Below are 25,464 nucleotides of genomic sequence, written 5' to 3'. Positions count from 1 at the left end.
GCATATACATTCAAGAAATATTTCATTTATATCAAATTTCTGTCAAATTCACGAAGCCTCCAAAGGTCCAGTAGTACAAATATAGAATTTTGCTCTATATGAGATAAATGGTTAAAAAGATGTAATTCCCTGCAAATCTCAATGTGCATTTGTGTTTGTGTGTGTGCGTGTAGAGTATCACTGTGGGTAGGTGTATATATATTTATGTGTGTGTGTGTGGTTGCTTGTATTTGTTCATCTGTGGTATGTGTGTGTGTGTGTATTAGTGTGTGTGAAGGGGACAAAGGAGTCAGTTCTGCGGGGTCGGTCACAGCCGTGTCTCCCTGTCTGTGCTGTTGTCTGACATTTGCTGTAACTGGTCAGAATTAGAAATCGTGAGCTCCTCCTTCCTGAGCGCCTCCAGCTCCGTGCTGCCGTTGGCCAGAGCTGCTTGGACGGCGTTTCTCTCCTCCCTCTTCAGCTGTCGACTGAGCAGAATGAAGCCCGGGATGCAGATGAGGAAGGAGGCAGTCCGCAGGCTCAGTGTCAGGCCCAGGTACGCAATCCTGAGGAGGGGGGGGGGGTAGAAGAAATTATATTTTTATTTGACCTTAAAGGATGCAGAATTACGTCCTAGCAGTTCCTCTTTGTATAGATGCATCTATCACTTATGAGAAGTATATTTTCGTCTGTGGTTTCTAAACAGATTTCTGGATGTTTATTTGTAATGGAAGACTTCACAATAGTGCAGTGGTGAGCACTTGTTGCCTAGCAGCATTGGCCAGGGGTCATTCTGTGGGTAATTTCCATGTTCTCCCCGTGTCTGAGTGGACTTTCACTGGGAAATAAATTGACCATAGGTGTGAATGTTTGTATGTTGGCCCTGCAGTATGCCTGACCCTCCTGTGACCCCTACAGGATCAGCAGTACAGATAATGAATGGATGGATGGATGGATGGACCCCACAATGACTGAATTCAAACATATGTGTGTCATGTGGGTTCAGATTGAGATTGGAGAGAGTATGGCTTTCAAGGACATTGCAGCACTCAGATGAAAAGGGTTTAAAATTTTAATTGACAGCCTATTCTTTATATTCTATACTCTATACAAATATGTAGCGACCCTAAAATTCAGGGAAAGTCTTAACTGAATCCTGAAAATGAAATACGATGCCTAACATGAAGTGAGTACCTGTATGCGGTGGTGTTGTAGATTCTGCAGGCTCCTAGGCCTCCACACCTCTTCTGACCCCACTTTAAACATGTGGTGTCAATGATTGCTCCGAAGTAGATGGGTGCTGGGATCCCCGCTGTGGATCACAAACGTATTTCTTTTTATTATCACATCCTTCAGAGTGAAAGCAGAGTACGCCAACACTGTCCAGACTCATTCAAATAAACTCACAGTCATAATAATCCTAAAACATTAATACTTATGTTGGAGTGTATAAATGAAAAGATTCAAACCAGAATGACATTTTCATGGTTTCCATTTTAGCCCTGAGCCACTCAAACATGTTTGAATAGAGAGAATGATAATTATAATTCTCTTTCAAGGAGATTTACCGAGGGTACGTGTTGCCAGAGCGTGGAAACCCAAGGCCAGAGATTTCAGCTGTGGTTTTATGCACCTGCAGAAAGAAAATACATTTTTCAGGATAAATCAGAAACTGGTTGGAAAAATATAGAGGAAAAAAAGGAGAAAACAAAGTCAAGGTATCTTTGTTAGAGCCTATGGAAAAATGGAAACAGGAAATCTGGGCAGCACATAGAACAGTTTCTGTCAGGTCATAATTTCCTAAACCGATTATGACAAACAGCTTTTCTCCCCTGACTTAATTAACACCAATAAAACCAAAGGAAGTGGAATAACTGAATTTATTGACCAATGAGGTTCTCTGATCAGCTCCAAGCGCTCCTGAGATATTTGGTGCAAAAGTGAAAGAGAGGGGGAACAAAGAAACACTTATGCCGACATAAAAATGAAAAAGTACAAGAACATCAGAGCACAGAAAGTAATTTCATTACTGCAAGGTCATGCATTTAAACAGGATCGGCTGATATGGCTTGATGTGAAACCATGTCTGTCTCTTTTTTATTATTCCTTTTTCCCTTTACATAGGCAGAAAATGATTGATTAAAGATGTTAAGTGTGGTGTCCGCCAGCAGAGGACGCTGCTGTGCAAAATAATCTATTGCTGGTTTATAAAATAGACACGCGCACGCGCACGCGCACGCGCACGCACACGCACACGCACACGCACACGCACACGCACACGCACACGCACACGCACACACACACACACTTACCTTAACCTAAACCCTAGACTAACCTAAACTTTAACTACATCGTATACTAACCCTACAATTAAATGTTTTACATTATGGGGACTTGCTTTTTGTCCCTGTGATTTAGGTTCCCACACCATCAGTAATACATTGACCACACACACACACACACACACACACACACACATACACAAAATGTCCACATTTTTAGCTCCTAACTGAAACCTTCCAGTGAGTGAATTAACCAAATAGTGGCTCTTCCAACTTCAGTCACATGGATCATTAAACATTTATTTACTGCTCGGTCGGACAATGTTCCCTTTGAGCAAATAACGTCATTAATGAGTACAGAGATGACATAATTTAATTATAATCACACCGACACAGAGAAGCCAGTCTCTGTTTTACCGACCCAAATGTTTATCTATTGCCGCTGTTGATTATCCATATCTCAGAACGTTTGATGCTTGGGCACTGACCCACATATAACATTTCTCAAATACTGCGCAGAAAAGTGCTGCATCCCTGTCATCCTAATCTTTCCTTCACTTGGCCCCTCAGCAGTGCAGTTGCATTGAGGCCGTACAATCCCCCTGAGAAACACGAGTGGGAGGGATGCAGCACAGGCTGTCATGTCCCTTTTTTTCTGTCTCAGAGATAGGCATCACATTAGATTAAAAAGAGGATAAGTTCACTGTTGACGTCGGCCATCAGTCACTCTTAAGACAATGTTGCTGAATCAGTTTTGACAAATGTAGCATATTCTGCAGCAGCTTCTCACAGCTTCAGGATTTATAAGTTTGAAAACGTCCACAAATAGAGGCATTGTGCTGCATCGGTTAGGTAAAGCAAGGCAAGTTGGGGCGGGGTCTTTCTGTGTGGAGTTTGAATGTTCTCCCCGGGTTTGCATAGGTTTTCTCTGGGTACTCTGGCTACTTCTCACAGAACAAAGGCATGCAGATTGGCACTGGATCAATTTCGGTCTCTTAAATTGTCGAAATAGGTGCAAATGTGAGTGTGTATCGTGGTCTGTCTCTGTGTGTTGGCCCAGAGTCCTGCAACACGACGGGTAACCAGCAAATAGCTGTGTAACTGAGACAAAAAAAATATATAAATTACAGGTATGTACAGGAATGAGTTAAAATTAACAAAACACCGGCGGGCAGCAGGTGAGAATTAAAGTTGAAGTTAAAATTAAAAATCATGAGAAATCAGAAATTAAAAATGATGTTTTTTAAACATCTGAATCAGCTCACATGAGTCCTAGTCAGCCGCAAGTTGTTTCATTTGACAAACCTATGACCCATCCTTTGATCCCTTTACTCACGCTCAAATGTCTGTCCCTACCGACATGGAACTAGAATCACAGAAGAATAATCGCATTGTTTTTAAGATTCTGCTCCTCAGCTTTAAGGCTATCGACCACCTCACTCTTCTAAAGCTTTCTGAACTCCTGCACATCGACACACCCTCCTCACCCTCAGGTCTTCTTCTACTATATACCTCACTGTACCACCTGCCCGCTTGACCACCGTGGGATCTAGAGCTCCCTCTTGAACTCCCTCCAACCAGAAATCGCAACATTGACACTCTCTCCATTTTCAAATCACGACTCAAAACCCATCTTTTTAAAGGCATATTCAGTTTGATTGCTTTCTATTTTGCCGACCTACATTATGTTTTATTCACTGTTCATCGATTGATCCTTTTGATACATTTTTTTTTCTATCTGTGCCTTGTAAGGGGACCTTGAGTAATGTGAAAGGCGCCTATAAATACAATGTATTATTGTTATTGAGCTGAGCTGAGCTCATCTGTGAGCAAGAGATCAGACACTAGCCCTCAGGATTTTGATTGATTCTCAACCGACCATCACACTGAGGGATTTAAACCTGAAGAAATCAAAGACGACTGGACTATTTTTAACCAGGTTGTTTGACAAAGCCACTTGTTTACACACACAGACACAAAGACACACTAACAGAACATGGAGCCAAGGCCAGTACCAGAAATAACCCAAATCATTGTCTCTGGACGCTTTGAACCATAAAAAGCGAAATGAAAATACACACCTCCTATGACTCCTGCAGGTCAGGCAGGAGGTATGTAAACAATCCAGTGCTAACTCGTGTAAAACGGTGTTTTCCTAATAGTTAAATTAAAAGTAACATGATTACATGAAAAATGTAATTGAATCTGTCACTGAGGGACAGCGGCTCAATAGGCATCCGGAAGAGCTAGAGATTGACTTCACTCATATTTTGTAGAATGTGAGAGACTTTCGGAAACGAAGGTGTCGATCAAATCTGATAGGATTTGATATCCCGATGTGAATGAAATGTTGAAATCAAATTATGACTTCCCCCAAGTAGGTTATGTTTCCATCTGTGTTTGTTTGTCTGTATGTTAGTTAGCGGTACACATCCGGGAAGAACCCAATAAATCGTCATACGGATCTGGATCAGGGGGCAGATCCAGTTCTTCAATATCATGATATGAGGCGTGTTTCAAAGTTTTCCATTATTTCTCAGAGAAATAGTGCAGTGCCTGATTTAAACCTGCCTGTTTGAAATTAACTGTTTGTTTGGCCTGTTATAAAGCTCTCGAGAATGATTCCTTGTCATTAGAAACTCCTCGAAAAACAGTTTTTTAATGTTTGTCCTCTGGACTTTGTTTGCACAGTTTAAATCTGCAGTTAAGATTTTAAAGTCCATGTTTTTCATAAAATGAAACAGAATTTGCTTCATTACTGTTCATGTTTATTGCTTATATATACATTTTAATGATTGACTTAACTCAATTAACATTGCATGTCAGATATTTCAGAGGTCTGTTAAGCAATCGACACAATCTTCAGATTAAAGCTCTCGACGTTTCAAAATAAGAACTTTATTATCAGTAAGGTCTGAATGCCTGAATGCCTTCTAGATTATTTATATGTTTTTTACTTAGTTCTGACCTGATTAGAATCATGTAGCCTGGTGTCCCACCAAGGGAGATGATGAAGGAAGTGATGACAGACAGAGCCAGGAAGTACGGAAACATCCCATCGCAGTCGTCCTTGTGGAGGCACTGACCTGTAGTGGCCGTAAAGTTACCAGCCACACCGACACAGCTACAGTTAGAGAAGACCTGGAGAGACACGCATGGTCGCACATGAGTGACAATGTATACCAGGACACAGACACACATACATATATGCAGTAATACATACTTCCATACAAACATATAAGCAGAAATGGGTGTGCAGGTGTTTTCAGTGTTTAAAGACCCACTCTGGTGATAATCAAGTTTTTCAAACAAAACCCCATTGTCCCTTTAATATGATCAAAGTAGGGTTTGTGACATCACAAAGCTAAGAAACCAATCATCTCAATGTGTGGGTGGAGCTCAGCAGCTGGAAAAGACTATTTGACATTGGGAGACTGGGAGACGGTGTTATATACATTAGACCTTGAGACAAAGTTTTGAGACTGTTGAAGTTCAGCTGCTGCCTACACATTAGCAAGGTATTTACTACGTTAATGAATTCTCCATGTGTATTTTCTAAGGTATGAGTACCTTGTCAACTTACAGTGTTTCTCCCTGAGCCAGCAGAAGTGGAGCAGCCAGCGAGGCAGGGAGAAACATATGTGATGCCGTTCTCTCCACAGACCGGGTCCCAGTCGCTCGCTGAACACAAGCAGTCCGAGTTACAGGCTGTGAACACTGGATGTTTATCATAAGATATCCTGTCCACGCTGGGAGAAGAAAGCAAGAGCAAACTTATAAATCCATGTTATTAGGATGTTGGAATTCATGGATGAATGGACAGATTGCTGCTCACTCATCTATGAGAGTAAATAGAGAGATAATAATCATTAAGGGAAGTGACTTTAAGTATATATATATATACTGTATATATTTATAAGCAAAATGAGTAGTATTGTGTCATCACCTTAGCCACAGCATTTTCATAACATGTATGTCTTTTCCCTAATATACCTGAACCCTGTATGTTTGCATGAAACAGTTCTTTGATTTAGCTGAGATGTGAAGAGACTTGAGAACGGTTGTCGCTCACTGATGCGTGTGATGTGTTTGTTTTGCTGCATCTCTGCAGCCGCTGGCAGGTCACATCGGCAAATCAGGACAGATGCAGTCAGACCAAGTCCAACTCGACCGCAGCTACAAACCTGGATTTCCTCGCAGGATTTTACTGCACGTTGTTTTGGTTTTGGATTTTTGTCTAAATATTCACCTTTTTGTAATTTTGATAAAGTCTGTATGTAATAAAAAGTTCAATAAAAAAAAAATCCCTGAGGCCTGTTAAGCATCAACACAATCTTCAGACCCAAGTTGGTCATTCTGCTCAGTATGGAGCTTTACAGCACAGAAACAAACGTTGTGCTTTCACTCGTAAACAACTGTCAGTCCGATATGGTGAATTAAAAATAATGTTATTATCAAAATGATCTTGCAGATCAGATGTTATTTCCCTCAAGCTGTTGCTGTAGTTTATGTGAGGACATAGAAGAAGAAATGTTCAACTCAAAGGAAAACAAACCCGCTGACTGCTACAGAGGGCTGGTCGCCTGTTTATTCAGTTCTTATTAATCGTATTAATCCTCCAGAGAAACTGCGGAGAATCTCTGGAGTTCAGAGCATGTCTGAAACAAGCTATATACATTCGAAGGCAGCCTGCCACAATATCTGATGAAAATGTTGTGTGTGTATGTTTGGTGTGTGTGTTAGCGAGCGAGGTCTGAGGAAGCCCTTCACATGTGTCTTAGACCACCTCCTAATATGGTCTGAGTGATCGGGTCCCAGGAAACATTGGGCACAGAGTTGTTGCCATTTACACCTGTACTATGTGTACCTGTGCCTGGATCACACAGGACAGATGCTAATACCAGGTCTGAATGGGGTCATAGAGACAAACAATCATGTTTATGGACAGTGTGTTCCTGTGTTTTCACCGAATCCTAAATAACAAACACCTACACCATCATGCTCAGCGATTACTTCTGACCCACCTGTCGTACGAAAGCGTCACTCCGGCTATCTTGGCGTTCTCACAGCTCATCGCAAAGAAGAACAACGAAAGGAAGTAGCCAATCAGAGAAGTGCTGAATGCGAACCTGGCTGCTCCCATGAGATTAAGCTTGAGCCTCTTCATCAGCAGACCTCCTGAAAACATCCCCAGTGCCACCGCGGGGATATTTATCACACCTTGGATTAAGAGAAGCAGGATCAATACACACTGTTATTACTTGTTGCTTTGAAGGATATATAAGGATTTGAAAAATTGACAAAAACAAGATTTCACACTCTCCTTGTCTGTCACTTCTCCGACCCTTACTGATAACACATGAAAGTTAACGGCTGAGCCACATCCAGAAGAAGAATAAAGCTTCACAACCTTCAAGTCTTCTTGATCAAAAACAGATTCCTGCTTTTTTCATTGCTTTTAATGTCTTCTCTTATACCGTCATTTACCCTCAGGGTGAAGACTTTTATCTACACCCATGTCCTTAACTCTGGTCACTGATATTGCATTCTCTTTCATATGCAGCCAGTCTGCTCAGCTCAGGCATCTCGTCTGATGAGACCATGTGAACCTCTTACTTTCATCCTATATTATCATCCTCATATTTTATTTAATTATCACAAATCCAGCATCTCTGCAGCCGTGGTGGTTAGTGGGATACATCTTGAGACACAGTCCTCCCTGTCTTTGGTGAAATCCTCTATCTATCTGTTTGTGAAGCATTCAGCAAATGCAAAAATAACATAAATTAACAAAAAAAAACATTTGACTAGTTTATGTAAAGAAACTCAGCATTTGGAATTGTAAACATGGTTTAGTTTAGTATTGTGTGGACTGACACAATACTTAATTTGTGTAAACTACACCACATTCATTAGCTTGTTCTGCCACACAATGCAAACCAAGCAGAAACACCTCCCCCCTTTTTTCCAGGTTGTACGTAACCCACGATTAATTCATGTGGTGCATGCAGTATTGATGGAGAGCTTAGCACACCCATCAGGAAGTTGGCCTTTGAGGCAGACTGCCTGAAGTGCTGCTCGATGAACTTGGGTTTGTAGGTGACCATGCCGATGAGGGAGTTCAGCTGAATGACTGTCACACACAAGTAGATCAGATACACCGGGTGACCCAGCAGAGTGCGCAGGGATGGAATAAAGTCTGTAAAGGGAAAGATAAATAAATAATTGTGAGCTGTAACAAACACCTGCCTGCAAAAGTGAAATATTAACATGTAATAATGACTGCCGGATGTAGGGATCTGTAACTGCTGCTGTGTAATGACATTTTCGGTTTACATGTACATGTACTAAATACTTTATATTTAAATCTGGAGCGGAAGCCGGCGTGTTGTTTACAGTAGCTCAGACTGGACAACTTAAACACCTTTTGAGTTTTTATGAAAACTGAAGGCTACCACAGGTTCTCTCTCATGATTGGAAGGGAAGGGTGAGCCGAGGGTTATTCAGCTGCAACATACAACTTCACCACTAGATGTCACTACATTCTACACACTGAACCTCTAAGATGTTCTCAACATATTACATTCACAATAATATGAGGTCACTGTAACCTTTGACCACTGAGATCTAATCAGTACATTTTTGAGTCCTAGTGACAACTTGAAGAAATTACTGAAAGCTAGACTTCATATATCCTGTTCAATAAGCTAAAAACATATGAGGCCACCATTGCCTTGATTTTTTACCTTCCAAATTCTATCAGTTCCTCCTTCAGTCCAAGTGAACGTTTGTGTCAAATTTAAAGAAATGTCTTCGCAGTGTTCTTCAGACATTCTGTTCACAAGATCAAAAACATGGTCTGAACGGTCACAATGATGTGATTATTGACCTTTGACCTCCAAATTCAAATCAGTTCATTCTTGAGTCCAACTTACTGTTATTTGTATCAAATCTGAAGAGATTCCATTGAGGCGTTCTTGAGATATCATTTTCACAAGAATGCAATGGACAGACAAGCTGAAAACCTAATGCATCCGGCCACTTGCTATCATAGATACTAATACACATTAAAATGTATATATACCACATACAACCACCTCCATCCTCACCTTTGGCCATCTCTATAAAACTGGTATGTTCATCTGCTGGATACTTGTGCTTCATGGGGGGTGGGGTTTTGATGAAGCTCGTCTGCTCTGGTGTGCACTTCTCTGGTCCTCGAGGCCCAGACATGGGCAGAGAGCGGGGGAGAAACCAGAATGGAATAGCAGAGAGCAGGGTGATGACCCCAGCTATGAGGTAGCCCAGCCACCAGGCCCCCACCCAGCGGGCATCGGCAGGGGTGATGGTGATAGTTTCTGTTTTGGGGGGAAACAGAGGGTAAGAGGTAATCAATGGTCAAATAATGCTCAAGCTTTCTTGAAATAGGATGCAAATATTCTACCCTCTACTTGTAGTGAGATCAGGCTTTCTCACGCCCATTGAACCTTTTCTCAAACTGACTGGATAACCAGGTGAAGGGATTCAAATATCGAGCACTGATACATATTCAACCCATGATGCAGCATCAGAGGTCACCTGTATCAACGTGTAGTTGTTCAATTCATTATCTAAGTTTCTGAAATAGAATGTGTGACTGAATATGTTTTCCCCATCTGTATTCAAGCACTTGGTCTTTCACTTTGAGAGCAGGATTTATTCAGGATTCACGTTCAGATTTCGTAATTCTTTCACTCAAACTCAGTGCTTGCACTCAAATAGACCCGGCTTGTGCTTAGATTCACTCCTCTCTTTGCCTAGCCCGGACGCTGCTTCTGTGTGCGTTTGAAGCGTCTACTAAAGGAGAGGGCGGTACAATTTCTTTTGTGATCACTACACCTGGAATTCTATTAGTTAGAATTTTGACAGAAGTGTTACTTTAAAAAGTCCAAGCACAGAAGAAGAAATCTGAAACCAGACGTTTTATGTGTGCACAGAAGCAGCGTGATTGCATGGAGAAGAGCTGACACTGGAGCACAGGATATCTGTATGAGTAACAAAATATCTGAGTTCAAGCACACTGTATATATTATTATATTTTTTTTATTACTGTATTTTTATTACATTTTTTTATATTCTATATTTTATTTTGCATGTGTATTATTTGGTGCATTACTAGAAGAGAGCCTGTGATCCAAGTATTTCATTGCTAGCGACTTCTGAATGTAACTGTTGTTTACATGACAATAGAGTCTTGAATCTTGAAATCTTGAAACACAGTTTGGGCTCCAGCAGAGCAAAGCGCAGGGTTTTGAGGAAGAGCATTACAAAATCTGAAACATAAAATAAACAAGTCCACCTCTCAAACGTAAAGATGCTATAGAATAAAGAAAAAAATAAATAGTTTCCAGAGGTTTTCCAACTGGATTCTCACTTGGGTCTGACATTTTCCAAACATTTTACAAGGATGTGGGAAATCTCACATACAGCTCCTCTGAATAATTTCAGGAAAATGTCCGCACTTCAGTGCATGTCAGAAATATGCAGTTTATTACTTTCCCAGTCATTCATTGTGTCTCACACATTTGGAACCCACTTTAAATTAGGGAAAAACAAGCAAAGGTCGAAACAGGTGTCAAAAGCAAACCTGGCGGCTCCCAAGAAATCTACTCACATATATAAAATGTTTGTTTTTTTTTGCTTTCTTCTTACACATTTTTTTCTCTGTCTTTTCCCTCCCTCACTCTGCAGTAGAGACATTTAGAGGGATTTATATTTCCTCATCCTCACCTGGCCTCGTTCAGTAGCTAATTGATGCTAATCCCGTAGTCATTGAATTGTGCAGACACACACACACACGCACACGCGCACGCGCACACGCACACGCACACGCACACGCACACGCACACGCACACACACACACACACACACACACACACGGACAGTGTTCCTGTGTTGTGGTATCTGAAAACATCATGTCTCAGTTTTATGAATGACCAGAGCTTTTTCAGAGAAGAACATTTTGACCTGTAATGACCTCGAAAGTTCTGGTGTGGCTTTGTTGGCCTTGTTGTATTCAGGAGCTGTTGGGTTTTCTCTACAAGCTTAAGGTCTCCACCTTATTATGTCATGATTTGGCTCTTAAATTAGAATGAACAGAATATCTCTTATTCTATAGTCTATAGAATGAAGAGTCAATGACAGCAGCTTTGCACATTTATTTACATAATGGTTCGAACTTAAAACAAAAAGTGTGCTTGTGTTTAAACTCACCCATTTTTACAAATCCAATGTCCACATAGATTTTGGCACACAGGGAGCCTAACAGGTATCCAAAAACTGGTCCAACCACTGAAATGGTCTGCACACAGCCTGGGATGATGATGAACACAACGAGAAGACAAAAAAACACACAAACTGGTTAGGACTTCAGCTGTTTGAGCTAAGAATTGAGATCCTGGAACAGAGCACTACACAGACAAATTAAATCTGTTTTATCATCTTATCATTTGCTTAAAACTTACTGCCTTGGTTGTTTTTGAGCCAAACGACGCTGTTGAAAGTGAACAAATCTGGTTTCGTTTTGTTTGCTGCTTCACGTGGGGACTGTGATTGTGTTGATGTGACTGTATTTATTGACACTTCATCTGTTATATCTCCCGAACAGTTTTAACTATCAGATCAGTACAAAAAAGCTCAGTGTTCAAATATCTTGGTCATCGTTTTATATAACTGAACAGATAATCGTATGTACACTGACTTATTCTGTATATGTAAGTGTTCAACTGACCCTCTGTAGAGAACCCCTTTCTGTGAACAGCTTGCCTATGGTGCAGCTATTAACAGATCAGTGCCTTGAGGAAGTTACTGTGTGTGTCCATTTTTAATGTTACACTATGAATCATGTGTTTTTACGAAATGTGTCCCACATGTTAGATCGGTCATAAGAAACCCTATGTACATTGTGGATATAAGTTGAGAGGATGCTCTTGTATTGAAGTGTAGCTCTACCTCTGGGCGGTGCTTTTCTTACCCACATATAGAGCAGCATTCTCCTCGGTAGCAAAATCATCTATGTAAGAGATCCCCAGAGGCTGAACCGGCGTCTCTCCGATCCCTCGCAGGACATTTCCCAGGAGCACATAGATCCACATTGACAGGTTGGACTCACTTTCACAACCTGGAAGAACGCACAAGTATCATCACACATCTTCACTTAGTGTGTATGTATGCGTGAGAACCAAAGACTGTATTTAAGATGAGCGAAATGAAAACTCCGCAAAAGTGAAGCCAAAGCATCTTGATTGTCCCCCGGAATGCGACATAGGGGTGTATATACCTTTAAGACGGAGTGCGACCGTGTGCGTCTCATTCACAGCTGAACTATCGCGGGAATGGCGAAATGCGTCATGGGAAATGTAGCTTGTTTGTTTGTTAGTACTCATTGCCTGCGAACAAGTTTTTGAAGTAGCATCTGAGACAATTGCTGACAATGTGAGAGAGGGAAGCAATATTAAAGGTACGTCTGCCACGAAAACAACGGTGAAAACAACAATGAACAAGATTCCGACCCAGACACATCATGTGTCTGTTAAACCCTTGACCAAGGTTCAATCAGCAAAAGATACGTTTGCCGGATTTCCCAAAAAATAATTTTTGAATGGCAAAATGTTTAAGCTACCAAATGTTTTTTAATTCAAGTCTCTATCTGCTTCAAAAACTGAGAAATTTAAAACTCTGGCTCCAAATGACATCATCGAGAAAAACATATAGTGTTGTTACCCGGGATATTTTTCTTAATTTCTGAACAGTATACTAGGAGGAAGTAGCTGCTTCCTGTGGAGGCTAGGATTGTGTTGTTTTAGTGTATTTGTTGCGACTTGAACCTGTAATATCTCCTGAACAGTTTTAATCAGATCAGAAAAGCTCAGTGGTCAAATATTTTGTATATCTTTTTATATAACCAAACAGATTATGTAAAGACGTGTCATACAATCTGTAGTGTAAACACTCACCCTTGGATGGCACTTCCGGCAGTTTACCATCTCGGGTCAGGTCAGCTGCGGAACCCACCGGACATGGAGACGGATTAAGTGTTGAGTTTGTTACCCACCGTACCGAGGTTTCAAACTCATAGCTGAACACAGAGGGAACTGACATGAGATAAAAAAAATACTGCCAGTAGATTTAATAAGTTACAAGCAACAAGGGAGAATTCCTTTTGGGAAAAGTGAAAATCCTCCAGAAGTAGCTTCAGTTAAGACTCAGTGAAGCATCAAAGTGTTTGGACTGCTGTAGGTTGACCTAGTTACAGTTCTACACCATGTACAGTAATACATGATTTGTGTGTGTTATCTCAGACTATATACGGGACTGGTAAAATGTCAAATAAGTTAAGCGATGAGATTTCTTGCGGTATTGATTCAAACATCCTGTCACAGAATCTGACTTTGGTCTTTGATGCTAATGCTTTGTTTTTGAGACTTTACTTAAATGGTTGATGATACAGTGTGTACAATTTTTTGTTTAAATGCTTGGATAACAGACCCAACATTGTTTGTCACAGCTTGTCAAAAGAATGAGATGCACATGTAAACAACAATTTCTGTCTTGCCCAAAGCGTTTCTATTTTCTACTTTTAATCTCTGCTTCCGTCAACAGATTTCACAGACACACATTTTGTGCTGCACATGTCCTGTGCAGCTGTTATTGATACACTGCAACAGCAAGTATACATTATTTTGTATCTCAGTAAAGAAATGTTTTCTTAAATGCATGAAAAAAAAGTTAGATAGAGACTGTTATATATTTGAATTCAAACAAGAATCAGGCCCATTTGCTCCTCTTACTCACCGTCCAATGATGAAGTGAGGCAGAGCGATGATGAAGGTGCCGATGGACATCAGCACACATCCCACTGCAATGATCTTTGGCCGATGGAGCTTTGCCCCAAAGTAGCTGACGAAGGCTATCACCAGCAGGTTACCTGTTAGGAAGGAGGTGAGGACAGAAGTAATTTGGATTTTAAAATGCTGTTGTTTACCCCGCATGCTGAAGAGACAGCAGGTGTTGAAGCAGTTCGATATATGTTACAGAGCTGAATGAGGCTCTGTACAGTACACTGGCCAAGTGCTCTTAACTAATATCTGTGCACAATTACATCATTAGATTTCACACTAAGTGAAGTGGTGAAGCTCTTGCTTCAAGATTTGAAATGGTAAAATGAACTCAACAGAATGGCACTCAGTAGGGTTCCACCAGGTTTTGTGCTGATATGCTTAGTAGCTTTTACATAATCTAAACGAACAAACAAATATAACAATCTAAACTAACAAACAAACAAACACAGATGAAAACATAACCTCCGCTAACTAAAGTCTAAAGAACCATCTCCCAAATTTTACACTACATATACTCAAATATCTAATAATTCCTGCCCCTGGATGTTCAATGACGTCTGCATTGACTTGTCCTGGGAAAGGTATCACATGGAAAACCTTGAACTACACACAGTTGGACATAAACTCTCTATTGTCACATTTCAGTGCCAGTATGACTAGTGATATGGAAAACTCATGTCGTATTGCCACGACCAATTTATAACTGTAAAGATTGGTTTGAGGAGATGACGTCCATCGACAAATGTCATGTAACCATAAGTAGAAGGACATGTGCAACCTTTAAGGGAACTTAAAAGAAATTCTTAGACGTCATTAAGTGTTCCATAGTATGCATGGTAATTACAGTGGCTCTTGTACATTGGAGGTATGTACAGTGACGGAGTTGGAACATGTAACCTTAAAAATCTGGAACATGCTTAGAATTATTCAAGCAGCATTTGTACAACTCTGCATGAACATCAGCAGGATTATACAGAGGCCAAGTATCTAATAGGTTCTGTGCCAGCATTATTACATTTCATTCTCCCCATTATTATCATTATTACTCTATTTTTTCCTTCCCTCTCCTCCTCTGCCCTTTTCTTTTCCCTCCATTTGTCTTTCCTCTTCACGGTGCCCTGCTCTGCGTCTTTGTTGCCTCGGCAACAATCCTATAGAAAAAGCCTGTTGCCTAGCCACATGTTTTTCACGGGAGACGAAGAAATGGAGAAATATCCAGGGTATTCAGGCTCTGGCTGCGTGAGAGGGGTCGTCATCACCTTTTGTCTCCTCTGGCAGATACACATAACCTTAATCAGAGCATCAGCAGGTCAACACTTGTTTACAATGTTATTGAAGGAAAATGTTAATAATTCTTTGTTAATCCTATGACATCAATGTGGGCTCAAACAAACTGCCTGACAGTAAAGGAGCAAAGGTAGAATGAGAATCTCTTTGGGTCTCTCGCTCTGTAACCTATATAACCTGCATTTCCTGCTTGTCAATTGGCAGCTGCCCTTAGGCAAAGTGATTCACAACTGAGGGACGACAAAAAGCTCCAATGAGCTTGAAGAAAGTAAAAGTGCTACATCTGTTCATTAGGAGAGGAGGTTTAGGAGAACAGGTCGGGGAGTTCACACAGGCATATCCTGTGGAGAAACTGCAGAGGATCTCCGCAGCTCAGTGCATGTTTGCAGCTTATGTGTCAGAGATATGCAGAGATTCATGCTGAGACTGGGGTCATCTGGTGGAACGAACAGGTACACCGAGAGGAGTAGTTTATACACAAGACGTTGTCACTGAGTGGTCTGTATTGCTAGCCTAAATGCCAGACGAACTTAGCCCCGCCTACAACATATTTTGGTCGGGAAGTTTGGTCTGGTGTCGCTCCATTGGGGAGAAATTATGCTCCGAACAGAAGCTGTTCAGACCAATCACATTGTCAGGGCGGGCTTTATACGATGATGGACAGATGATCAACCCCAGATATGTTATCAGCAGTTACATAATCAACTACGTCATCAAACAGCGGTTGGGTTGACTTCGTTTTCCACAATCATGCCTGCGGCTGGAGAGCTGAGATGTGTAGATGCTGCCATTGAGTCTGTTTTAGAAGACATCGATAGTGCATTCATTTTGAAAGAGGAACAGAGAAACGCGATTAAGGCATGGCGATGCAACTCGGCGTGCACGATGAGGTGGACATTATTTTTTCATCGATAAAACTATTGCATGTTCGCTATGTGGCAGAAGGTTTCCCTGAACGAGGTTTCCCTGAACGCAGCACAGCGAGGATGTTAGCAGCTGGAGGAAGCAGCCCGGGGTAGCTTCCGCTGCTCGGCTTCATGTCCGCACACGGACTGTCAGTTCACGGGGAAATGAACCTGGACAGACCCGGGACTGGGTGAGGAGTTCCGAAAGTGAGGGCGTGACAACAACCGGACTGAGAGGTCGAGAGCCGTCAAATTGAGCTAGCTCTCAGCGGCTAGATGCTCCCTCAGCGGGGCTTAGGAGTACAGAGGCGCTTATTTACAAGTGTAATCATTGAGCGGATTCCGTTTAACTGCCACAAGAGTTGTTCATCTTGTAATAAAGATATCAATGAGGAAACACGCTGTGTTGTTTTTGTATGATAAGAGAAAGTCTTGACTGTCTGACTTAGTAAATAACTCACAATGTCGCTGAACATACGTCACATACTACGTTGCTCTGATTGGTTGTAGGTCTATCCAATTGAGCGAAGAGGCATTTTTTTTCATGGTTCGGTTGAAACATGCCCCATAATCACAGCCCAATGGAGCGGTCTCAGACTCATATTCTAACTAAAGTGAGTATGACAACGTCAGGCTACTGTATTGCAGCAGTAAGCCAGATCTCCTATCTAGCTGCGTATTTTCTCAAAATTAAATCTGTGGCTGGATCAGGAATTTATTCAATTAAATAATCTGACTACCTGCTTTATGCACAGTAAGGCATGTAAAAAAGGCATGTAAAAATATGAATTGTGGATTGGGCATCTTCATAGGCTGTCAATATCCCCTCTTGTCCAATGTGATCATGTGAGCAGGGATTGGCTCCAGAACCCGACAATAACATACAGAACTAGTGACTTAAAACAAAATTAATGACTGGATTAAACTATTTAATCTTTCTCCACTTGAGTTTTAGATACGAAGATGATAATGTAGAGTGGCACCAGTAAGGGAAACAGCTTTTTTGGGCCTTTTTAAACCAACTACTTAAACGATGAAGTGTCCTTCGGATCTAACCTACATTACCAGTGGGAAAAGCAGTATTGGTCATGCAATGCAAGCAAAGGTTTTGTGTGATATTTGATAAATGTCAACACAGAAATAGGGAGTTTGTGTCTGGCTTACACAACAAGTATTGCCCGCAGGGACCATCTGCTCGTAACTGATTCACATGTCAGATAAAAGCTTGTAAATTGCTTATAATTCTCATGTGTATCGCTAAGAAACCCAGAATAAATGAAACAGTATAGAGAAACTATTATAGCATCACAAAACCTTCCAAATTCGAACTCTCTACAGCAATAGGACAGCTTGGAGACTCTTTGTGTCCCTGGTTGATACTATGACTCACAAAACACACGCACGCAAACACATACACACACTCACACACACTCACACACACGCACACACACACGTATACCCTCGCACACACACACACACACACACGTACACCCTCACACACACACACACCTGTCCTCTTCTTGGTAGCCTGATAAATCCTTTATCCACAGCGTGAATATCTCAGTGACCCATTCATATTTCTGTTCCAAAGACAGAAAGAGAGGAGGGAGGGGAGCCTAAGACACACAGGCGGAAACAGAAACAAGAGAATAAGAGCAGTGACTGGCAGGCCGACTCACCTATCTCGAAGCTCCCATCAATGACACCTATTAGGTAACTGGGGATGTCAAAGCGTCTCTCCAGCTGAGTTATTGTGCTCTTCATGTAGCTCCCCGACAGAGCCTTTGCAAAATAGGCAAAGGACAGAGCCACCAGAAACATCTGGGAAAAGAGCGAGATGAAAAAAAAGAACAAAACAAAGACAGGGGTTAATATGCACAGCAGCGTTAAAACAACACACACATTGTTTTGTACGTCATTATCACTTATCCACTTGATTGTGGGATGTGTTTTTGTCCACAAAGAGCGGCGAGAAGAGGAAGCACTTGTGTGATTTCGCTGCGGTCGGACTCGTCACTGTGCATGAACTCCCGCCATTAACCTACTTCCAGAGGTCCAACATTCATTCACTTAGAAGTGTCAGCGTCGTAGTAATAATGTGGTTCAGATGAAGGAAATGGCTTTGGAGTGGGAGGAGAGAGACGGAGATGAACACAGTAGGGGTTGGAGAGCGTGAACTGAGTTAATTTACTGATAAAAGAGGTTGTGTAGTCCATATATACGATAGCCATAATACAAATTATAAATTATACCTACCTATAAATAGATGGTGATAACTATAGCTGAGATAAAGAAAGTAATCCCCTGTGCATTATCATGTTGATTGTTTTAATTTGCTTTATAATGAGACAGCAGAACACTGAGGAGGCCCAGGTCAACTCTCACAGTCATGACTAAATTACATCTAATTAACACATCCACTCAAAATGTCAAAACGGGCCTTAAACCTACTCAAAGAAGAAGAAGGGGTTTCAAACGGGCAGGAAATATTAAAACTAATGAAAACAAAATTAGCAAATATTATAAAATGGGTTGACTAAGATCTGTAGACGTTATAAAATATCATAAAATAGCACCTCTCTTGCATCATGGTATATTTTCATTCTTCCAGTTTTACATCCATCAAGAGTTAAAAATGTTGCCACCTGCTGTGAATTTTTTAGGATATTTTCCTGGTGCATTCTCACATGGACCCACTCAGACATGTTCAGGACATTTTACTGGCGAGTTGGCAGGAAATATACAGAAAATATCTGAAGCAACTGACATTCAAAATGTGATCAGTATTTTAAAGGTTTCTCCCCCTTATGATCAAAAAGGTTGCTGCTGTTTCAGACCTGAAACAACATGATCCAATGACTGAATGAAGCCAAAATAGTTCTACATATAACTTAATTAGAATTGTGCCAAGCAAATTGAAATTGTAATCCTAGATCAATGGTCTCCAGTCTGCAATGACACAGTAAACACAACCAGCAGGAAACCGCGCTGAACTTTCAGTACCAACGTGGAAATGAAAAGACAGAACATTAATGTGGACTGTGTGTTCCGCCGCTCCGAGGTTACCATGGTTCCCCCACTGCGTGGACATTTTCAGGACTTGATAAAGACAGCTTCTCTCCCCGAGGCGCTTATATTATTAAGATTTTTAGAATTTTGGATTCAAGGAAAAAAATTTACAAAGATTTAAATATCTCCTACTTTCAGTTTTCATTATATCTGCAGAATTTTATGAGTTAATGTTGCATTTTTACACTTCGGGATGTTCAGATTTTGTGATTAGATAATTAATACAGAGTCTACAAATGATGCTTACACATGCCACTCGCTGTGTTAAACCAGGCTTCCTGTGAGAGAAATGAAAAGAAATTGGCGTTCAGCATGGTCTAATCTACAGTCACATGTTTGCCTATAAAAGCAAATCCTCCCATATGGTTTGTATTCTCCGTCTCCGTCTGACTTTTCCACCTGTGACGTCTGAAGCTTGAAAAATAAATCTCTACAATACGAGGTCCACTCTGTCTGATTCCACTACACAGTATTTCAACAAGAAATGTGTTGCAGATTTCTGATTGGATATTTAGTAGAGATCATTTTAAGAATAAGGCAAGCATTATTATCTGTGTCATTCTAATAAACCTGACAAATTTAGATTATGGGTGAAGGAAAGTTTCAATTTCAATAATTACACTTAATAAGTGGTATGGTATTAACTCTCCAAAAAGTGTTAAATTAACATTTTGTGGTGTGGACCCTTCAAAAGAGTTGAAATCAAATCTGACAGAGTTATTTTGGGTATGCTGATTTTGCTTTGAGGTCATGTATCCGTCTGTGTTTCTTCCTTAGTCAGCAGGATCACGCAAAAATTCCACAACCGATTTCCATGAAATTTTGTGTGTGGCCTGAACCAAGAAAGCATATTAAATGATGGTGTGTATCCAGATGAGTGGATCAAGGATTTTTTTTTAACTTTCTTGCACATTGTGAGGTAGGACCATTTCCCACATTTTCACTGATCTTTCCAAGCATTAATCCTGGATCTTGATAAAGAAACATAACAGTTATTCTAGTTGTGTGTGTGTGTGTGTGTGTGTGTGTGTGTGTGTGTGTGTGTGTGTGTGTGTGTGTGTGTGTGTGTGTGCAAGAAAACCCCATTCAAGAACACCCTCTTCTTTAATCTCTCTTTTTTCTATTGAGTGTCTTTATTTTTCTCGTCATCCTTCCTCCACATTCACTTCTAATCTCTGCATGGAAGCCTTCCTTTACAGTTTGAATTATGAAGACATAACAGTGGGTTCGCTGCAGTGATTTCACGGAGCAGAAGAAGAATAACATCTTTGTATATTGTCGGTAGCCTTAGTATCTGAGATCCCCCTCTGTCCCTCTGAACACTTGTTAATGTTGTGTTTTCTAGCCTTGTTCCTGACGTGAACAAAAATAAGTAAACACACTTATCATGTTACACATGACCAGGCAACGGACATACACGGTCATAGAAGGAACAATGGCTGTAAACATTATTTACGTGCAATGTAAACAAACGGGGTATATCCCAACAAAATCACTCATTAAGTCGAAATTAGCATCGAGGACACAGTTTGACCTTTGGACCATTTAATGGCAGCGTAATAAGAAGCAGCTGACTGTTCTACCAGTGCTGGTGAAACCACGTTAACAGAGTTAACGAGGGAGTAAGTACAACTATTTTCAGCATGTACAAAAACAATAGTGTGATCATCAGGAGTTTGAGAAAGAGTTCCCTGCTCCTCTCCTCGTTCAGAAACTCCATTTGTGATGTGTGAGTGGCTGTCAATGCAAACAGAGTGCTTTTGAGATCATGCTGACCACTAGGACATGCTGCAGGGCATTTATCCAAAGTAGTTCATCACATGTGGATTTCCTGGGGAGGGGGGCTTCACTCGCACACAAGCCTGCATACATGTATATTTCCCTCATTCATTCTAATGGTGGGATCTGGGAAAGTCAATGTGGTCTTGATGTGAAACTTGTGAATAATTGAAGTTATCCTCATCGTGTGCAGTAGCAATAGGAATTGAGTCAACATCAGTGTAGCATTTTTCATTTCTCTTGTAAAACTGCATGAGACAGTTCATTGTGCTGGAGCTAACTCGAGCTTTTGCACCAACAGTGTCAGTTTTGGTGGCGATAAGCAGATTAGTGGCAGATTAGTTCCATTTGTGCCACTTCAGTTATTTAGTGCCTCACAAAGACATGGTTTGTACCAGAATGGGTATGCTGAGTGGAATACAGATATATGCTTGTGAAAAATCAATCTTATTTGAAAAAATCATGTATTTTTACAATTCTGTGTTCTCTCATATAGTAAACTCTTTAAATGTATTGCTTTTTAAGAAAAAGGGGACTAAAAACTTATTAAAACGGCTGAAGCATGTTAGCCCCTAGCACAACCATAATTCAGATTTATGGTTATTGGTGATGGTATTTGCTCTCTAGGGTTTTGCATATTTGTTCTTTTACAATACTGGTGTTAAATTGATACTTTTGAAATAGTGCTGATGCCTTAACAGTGCCAGCATGTCTGTGCATGTCTTTGGGACAAATAAATGTATCTTAATCTTAATCTTAATTTACATCACAAAAAAAAAAATAGATCAAACCTAACCCTACTATACTAATTCAACACGAAACAATAGTTTCAGTACTTAATACAGGAAAACACTTCTGCTCCAAACTCGTCATCTATTGTCTCCCCACCTCTCGGCTGCACAGACGCCAGGTGCTTCAATCATCTCCTCCCTTTACACAGAACTGTTTTCAAACCTTTGCTGCACATCATGATCTCAGAAACCTTTCACCTGATAAAAAGCATTTCTAAGTTTATAAGTATAATGTTATCTAGAAACGTGTGGTGATATGTACGTTAAACAGGGAAACGATTTCACTCCAGACCATGGAAACTGACCTGAAGCAAAGAAATCTGCTTTAAGTCTTGTAGAAGCCAATTTTTGTAGGCGGGCACAGAATTAATTTTCTCTAAAAATTAAAGGCTTTTAAAACAATACCAGCTGCACTACTGAAACGTCTAATCCCATTATATCTAAGTAAAGTCACTCTTTTGTTGATGGTCTTTGAGAGCTTAGACTTAGTGGAAGACTATAATGTACTATTATTTAATCTTCTGTAATTACAATGCAGGCACTGTCCCAGTGAAAATTGCTTTAATTGCACTGTGTATAACATTTCAACACACCTACACTCCGGCATCTAGAGTCAAAACCTGGGCCATTATGACCTCCCAAGGAAAATTATTTTGCATCGTCTCCGCCTGCGGTCAGAACAAACTTCTGTGAGAAGGGGGTATTTTGTTACCTGCGTACAGAGCCGGGTTTTTTATGTGTTTCCAGTGTTTGTGTTACGATAAACTAACCAGCAGCTGGCTATAGTTTCATGTTTAGCAAACACATGTGAGAGCGGATTCAAGCCTCTCATCTTACTCTCTGCAAGAAAACAAGCCTGTGTTTTCCCAAATGTCAAACCCCCGTTTTAAATTACAAATCGTGCAGGAGAAGCTGGAGTTGCAGCGTCATGCAAAGGTAAGATTATCCCCGTAAAACATGTCCAGGTCATAATCATATGCACACACACACACACGCGCACGCGCACACGCACACGCACGCACGCACGCACACACACACACACACACACACACACACAATCATAAGTATACACCAAATCCTAACCCCTTTAACCTCATCCTAAACTAAACCTAAATCTGACCCAAACACCAACTATTAAACAAACTCAAACAGCCCTAAAAAGTCCAACCGAAATGTCCACTCTCCGAATTGTTTATCTCCAAAACGGCAGAAAAGAAGTAACTATCAAATACATAATACCTTAATAAGAAATGAATGAGGGAAAAAAATAGGAAAAAAACACAGGGTCATTGTTGCACCCAAGTTCTAGTCTTAATTAACAAATTAACAAAAGGCATCGGATTAGGGTCGAAACAGGCTGTGTCACGGCCCACCCAGCCGGTCAGGGAACCAAACAATTCTGAGAAGAAATAAAAGTCTGACCTGCCACTGCAGTCTGTATTATGATAAGCTGCTTAAGCACCATTGTCTCATGTCACTTTCATGTGGAAAAAGGCAACAATGGTGTCTGATCTCATTTAGGGCTTTGCTAACTTTTATGTATTTGGCAGAGGAAATGGTTACAGCCGGTTGACTCTTTGCTAAGCCCCTCCCCTCCCTCTCACGTCCAATGTCGATTCACAACCGTGATTAGGCGTGCAAGATGCCAGAGGTTACTTGTGTCACATTTACCGGTCCCACATTCTCTAGCAGCTGACTGGCCTCGATCCCTTTAGAAAGGGTGCTCCTATCAATCAGATACTGATTCGATGTATGGATCAAACCATAATGTGGAATTAGTAAAATTTATAGTGATAATATTAATAATAACAGTAATAATTTTACACATGTGACATGTTAGACAGCTGCACAGCAACCATGCAACTACCTTGTTTGAAAATGCATTGACATGTAAATAAACTCCCTCTGTCTTGTCGTGTGAAGCTCCTGACAGCAACTATTGCTCACTTGGAGGTAAGATTGTGTCTTTTCTTGAATTAAAAATTAACTTTGAAGGCTCCAATTTTATTGACTTTGACAACGAACAACAATGGGGACTTGATCCGTTGTGTTTTGTTTGTGACCAAAAGGAAGGAAGGAAGCATTAGCACTATGCAGCCATGACTTGTCCCTGACAAATTCCAGGAAAAGGTGAGGCTCATACTTACAAGCAGTACCCTTATATGATGATGAGTGTGTGTAGACTGGCTACCTGATTCTATCCTGTCCTGTACTCATGAACTAAATGAACTGACATAATTGCCATGTGAAGTTTAACTGATGGGATAAATAGAAGTACAGAAGCAGGATTCAGTTAGTCTGACTATGGACTAATGTCTTTACATTAAGACCAAGAGGTCATGGGTATAAGAAGTACAGTGTCCCTCATAGACACAAACACAGTACAATTGTTGACTTCTAGTGCTGTTGCTGTAATCTTGTTATTTAGTTAGTTCTGATCTATACACACACATCTACTTTCACTTCAGCATACACACTAATTGGGCATATGACTCCCCAGGATTTACCTGCTTAGCGGTGCACGCTCACTACTTTTTATTCTCGTTTGTGATGTGTTCAAGCAACTCAATTTGCAGTGAGTTGTTTTTTTTGCAAACATTTATTTAGTTGTTCAACTTTGTTAAATAAGATTGACAATGTGGGACAGCATGGCTGGGTAATATGGTACAGTCATTTAAGTTCTCTAAATGGGGGAAATGTGCATTCAGTGACTCCCTGAACCAAAACAAAGATAAACTAAAAAGATGTAGCAAATGATCTGCATTGGTCAGACAAGAGTTAATGGAAAATACAGACTGTCCCTGTCTGCTTAAACTGATTGTCTTGTTAGCTAACTAGCACATAATCAGTTTGCTCTCTAGGACAGTGATGATCCAAAAAGCACAGAACAGTCTCTGCATAATTCATTTGCATAAGCCTGGCACAGCGCCTAACAAAGTGTGTACAGACTGCGGACGTCGAGATTTCCTACACACGCTGGTAGTGGTTGACCAGTCACAACAAAATCGGCCAATCCGAGTGGACTGGGCTTTGGTTGGAGTGGGGCCTTAAAAAGACACGAGATAAAACCAAGCGTTTCAGGCAGAGGCTGAAGAGAGGAGCTGCAGCAGTGGACAGTCTGAGGAAAGTGATGCGTTTTCAAATCATTACAGCATTTGTTTGTCGTCTCAATTTTATTTCAATGTTAAATATGAGGTTCTTTAGACAAGGTTTGTTTTATGGGGACATGTTTCAAATATTTTGTTGTTGCTATAAGACTTGTGTGTCTGGTATACTTTGCTTGGATTCATCTTTTGCTGAACATATTTATTATATGAAAAAAAGTAGTTGAACAACAAAAATAAACAAAAGTAAAATATACAGAGTCGAAACTGTAACAACATGTTGGAGTGTGTACCTTCAGGCTGTTGCAGGCAGAGGAGCGGGGTTTTCTGGCTGCGCCGTCACCACGTCCATTCTCCTGCGTGTGTCCTTGCTCAGCTCTGTCCCCCAT

The 25,464-nt window shown here is 40.7% G+C and overlaps 1 protein-coding gene across 1 annotated transcript; it reads right to left on the bottom strand.

The window, feature by feature from the left end:
- Nucleotides 1-307: 307 nt before the first annotated feature.
- On the bottom strand, nucleotides 308-25,464 carry LOC133003270 (solute carrier organic anion transporter family member 1C1-like). The gene is made up of 14 exons (XM_061072946.1): nucleotides 25,369-25,464; nucleotides 18,012-18,153; nucleotides 14,094-14,226; nucleotides 13,256-13,377; nucleotides 12,274-12,420; nucleotides 11,514-11,612; nucleotides 9,371-9,619; nucleotides 8,296-8,460; nucleotides 7,286-7,481; nucleotides 5,845-6,010; nucleotides 5,230-5,402; nucleotides 1,548-1,612; nucleotides 1,174-1,291; nucleotides 308-545 (listed from the first exon to the last, which is right to left on the bottom strand). Exons 1-14 carry the CDS (start codon nucleotides 25,462-25,464, stop codon nucleotides 308-310), a joined length of 2,109 nt encoding a protein of 702 aa, XP_060928929.1.

This window comes from Limanda limanda, chromosome 6 (assembly GCF_963576545.1).
Source record: "Limanda limanda chromosome 6, fLimLim1.1, whole genome shotgun sequence".
In the NCBI taxonomy this organism is placed as follows: domain Eukaryota; kingdom Metazoa; phylum Chordata; class Actinopteri; order Pleuronectiformes; family Pleuronectidae; genus Limanda; species Limanda limanda.
The sequence above is the reverse complement of the archived record's forward strand: the minus strand, read 5'-3'. Positions and strand labels throughout refer to the sequence as shown.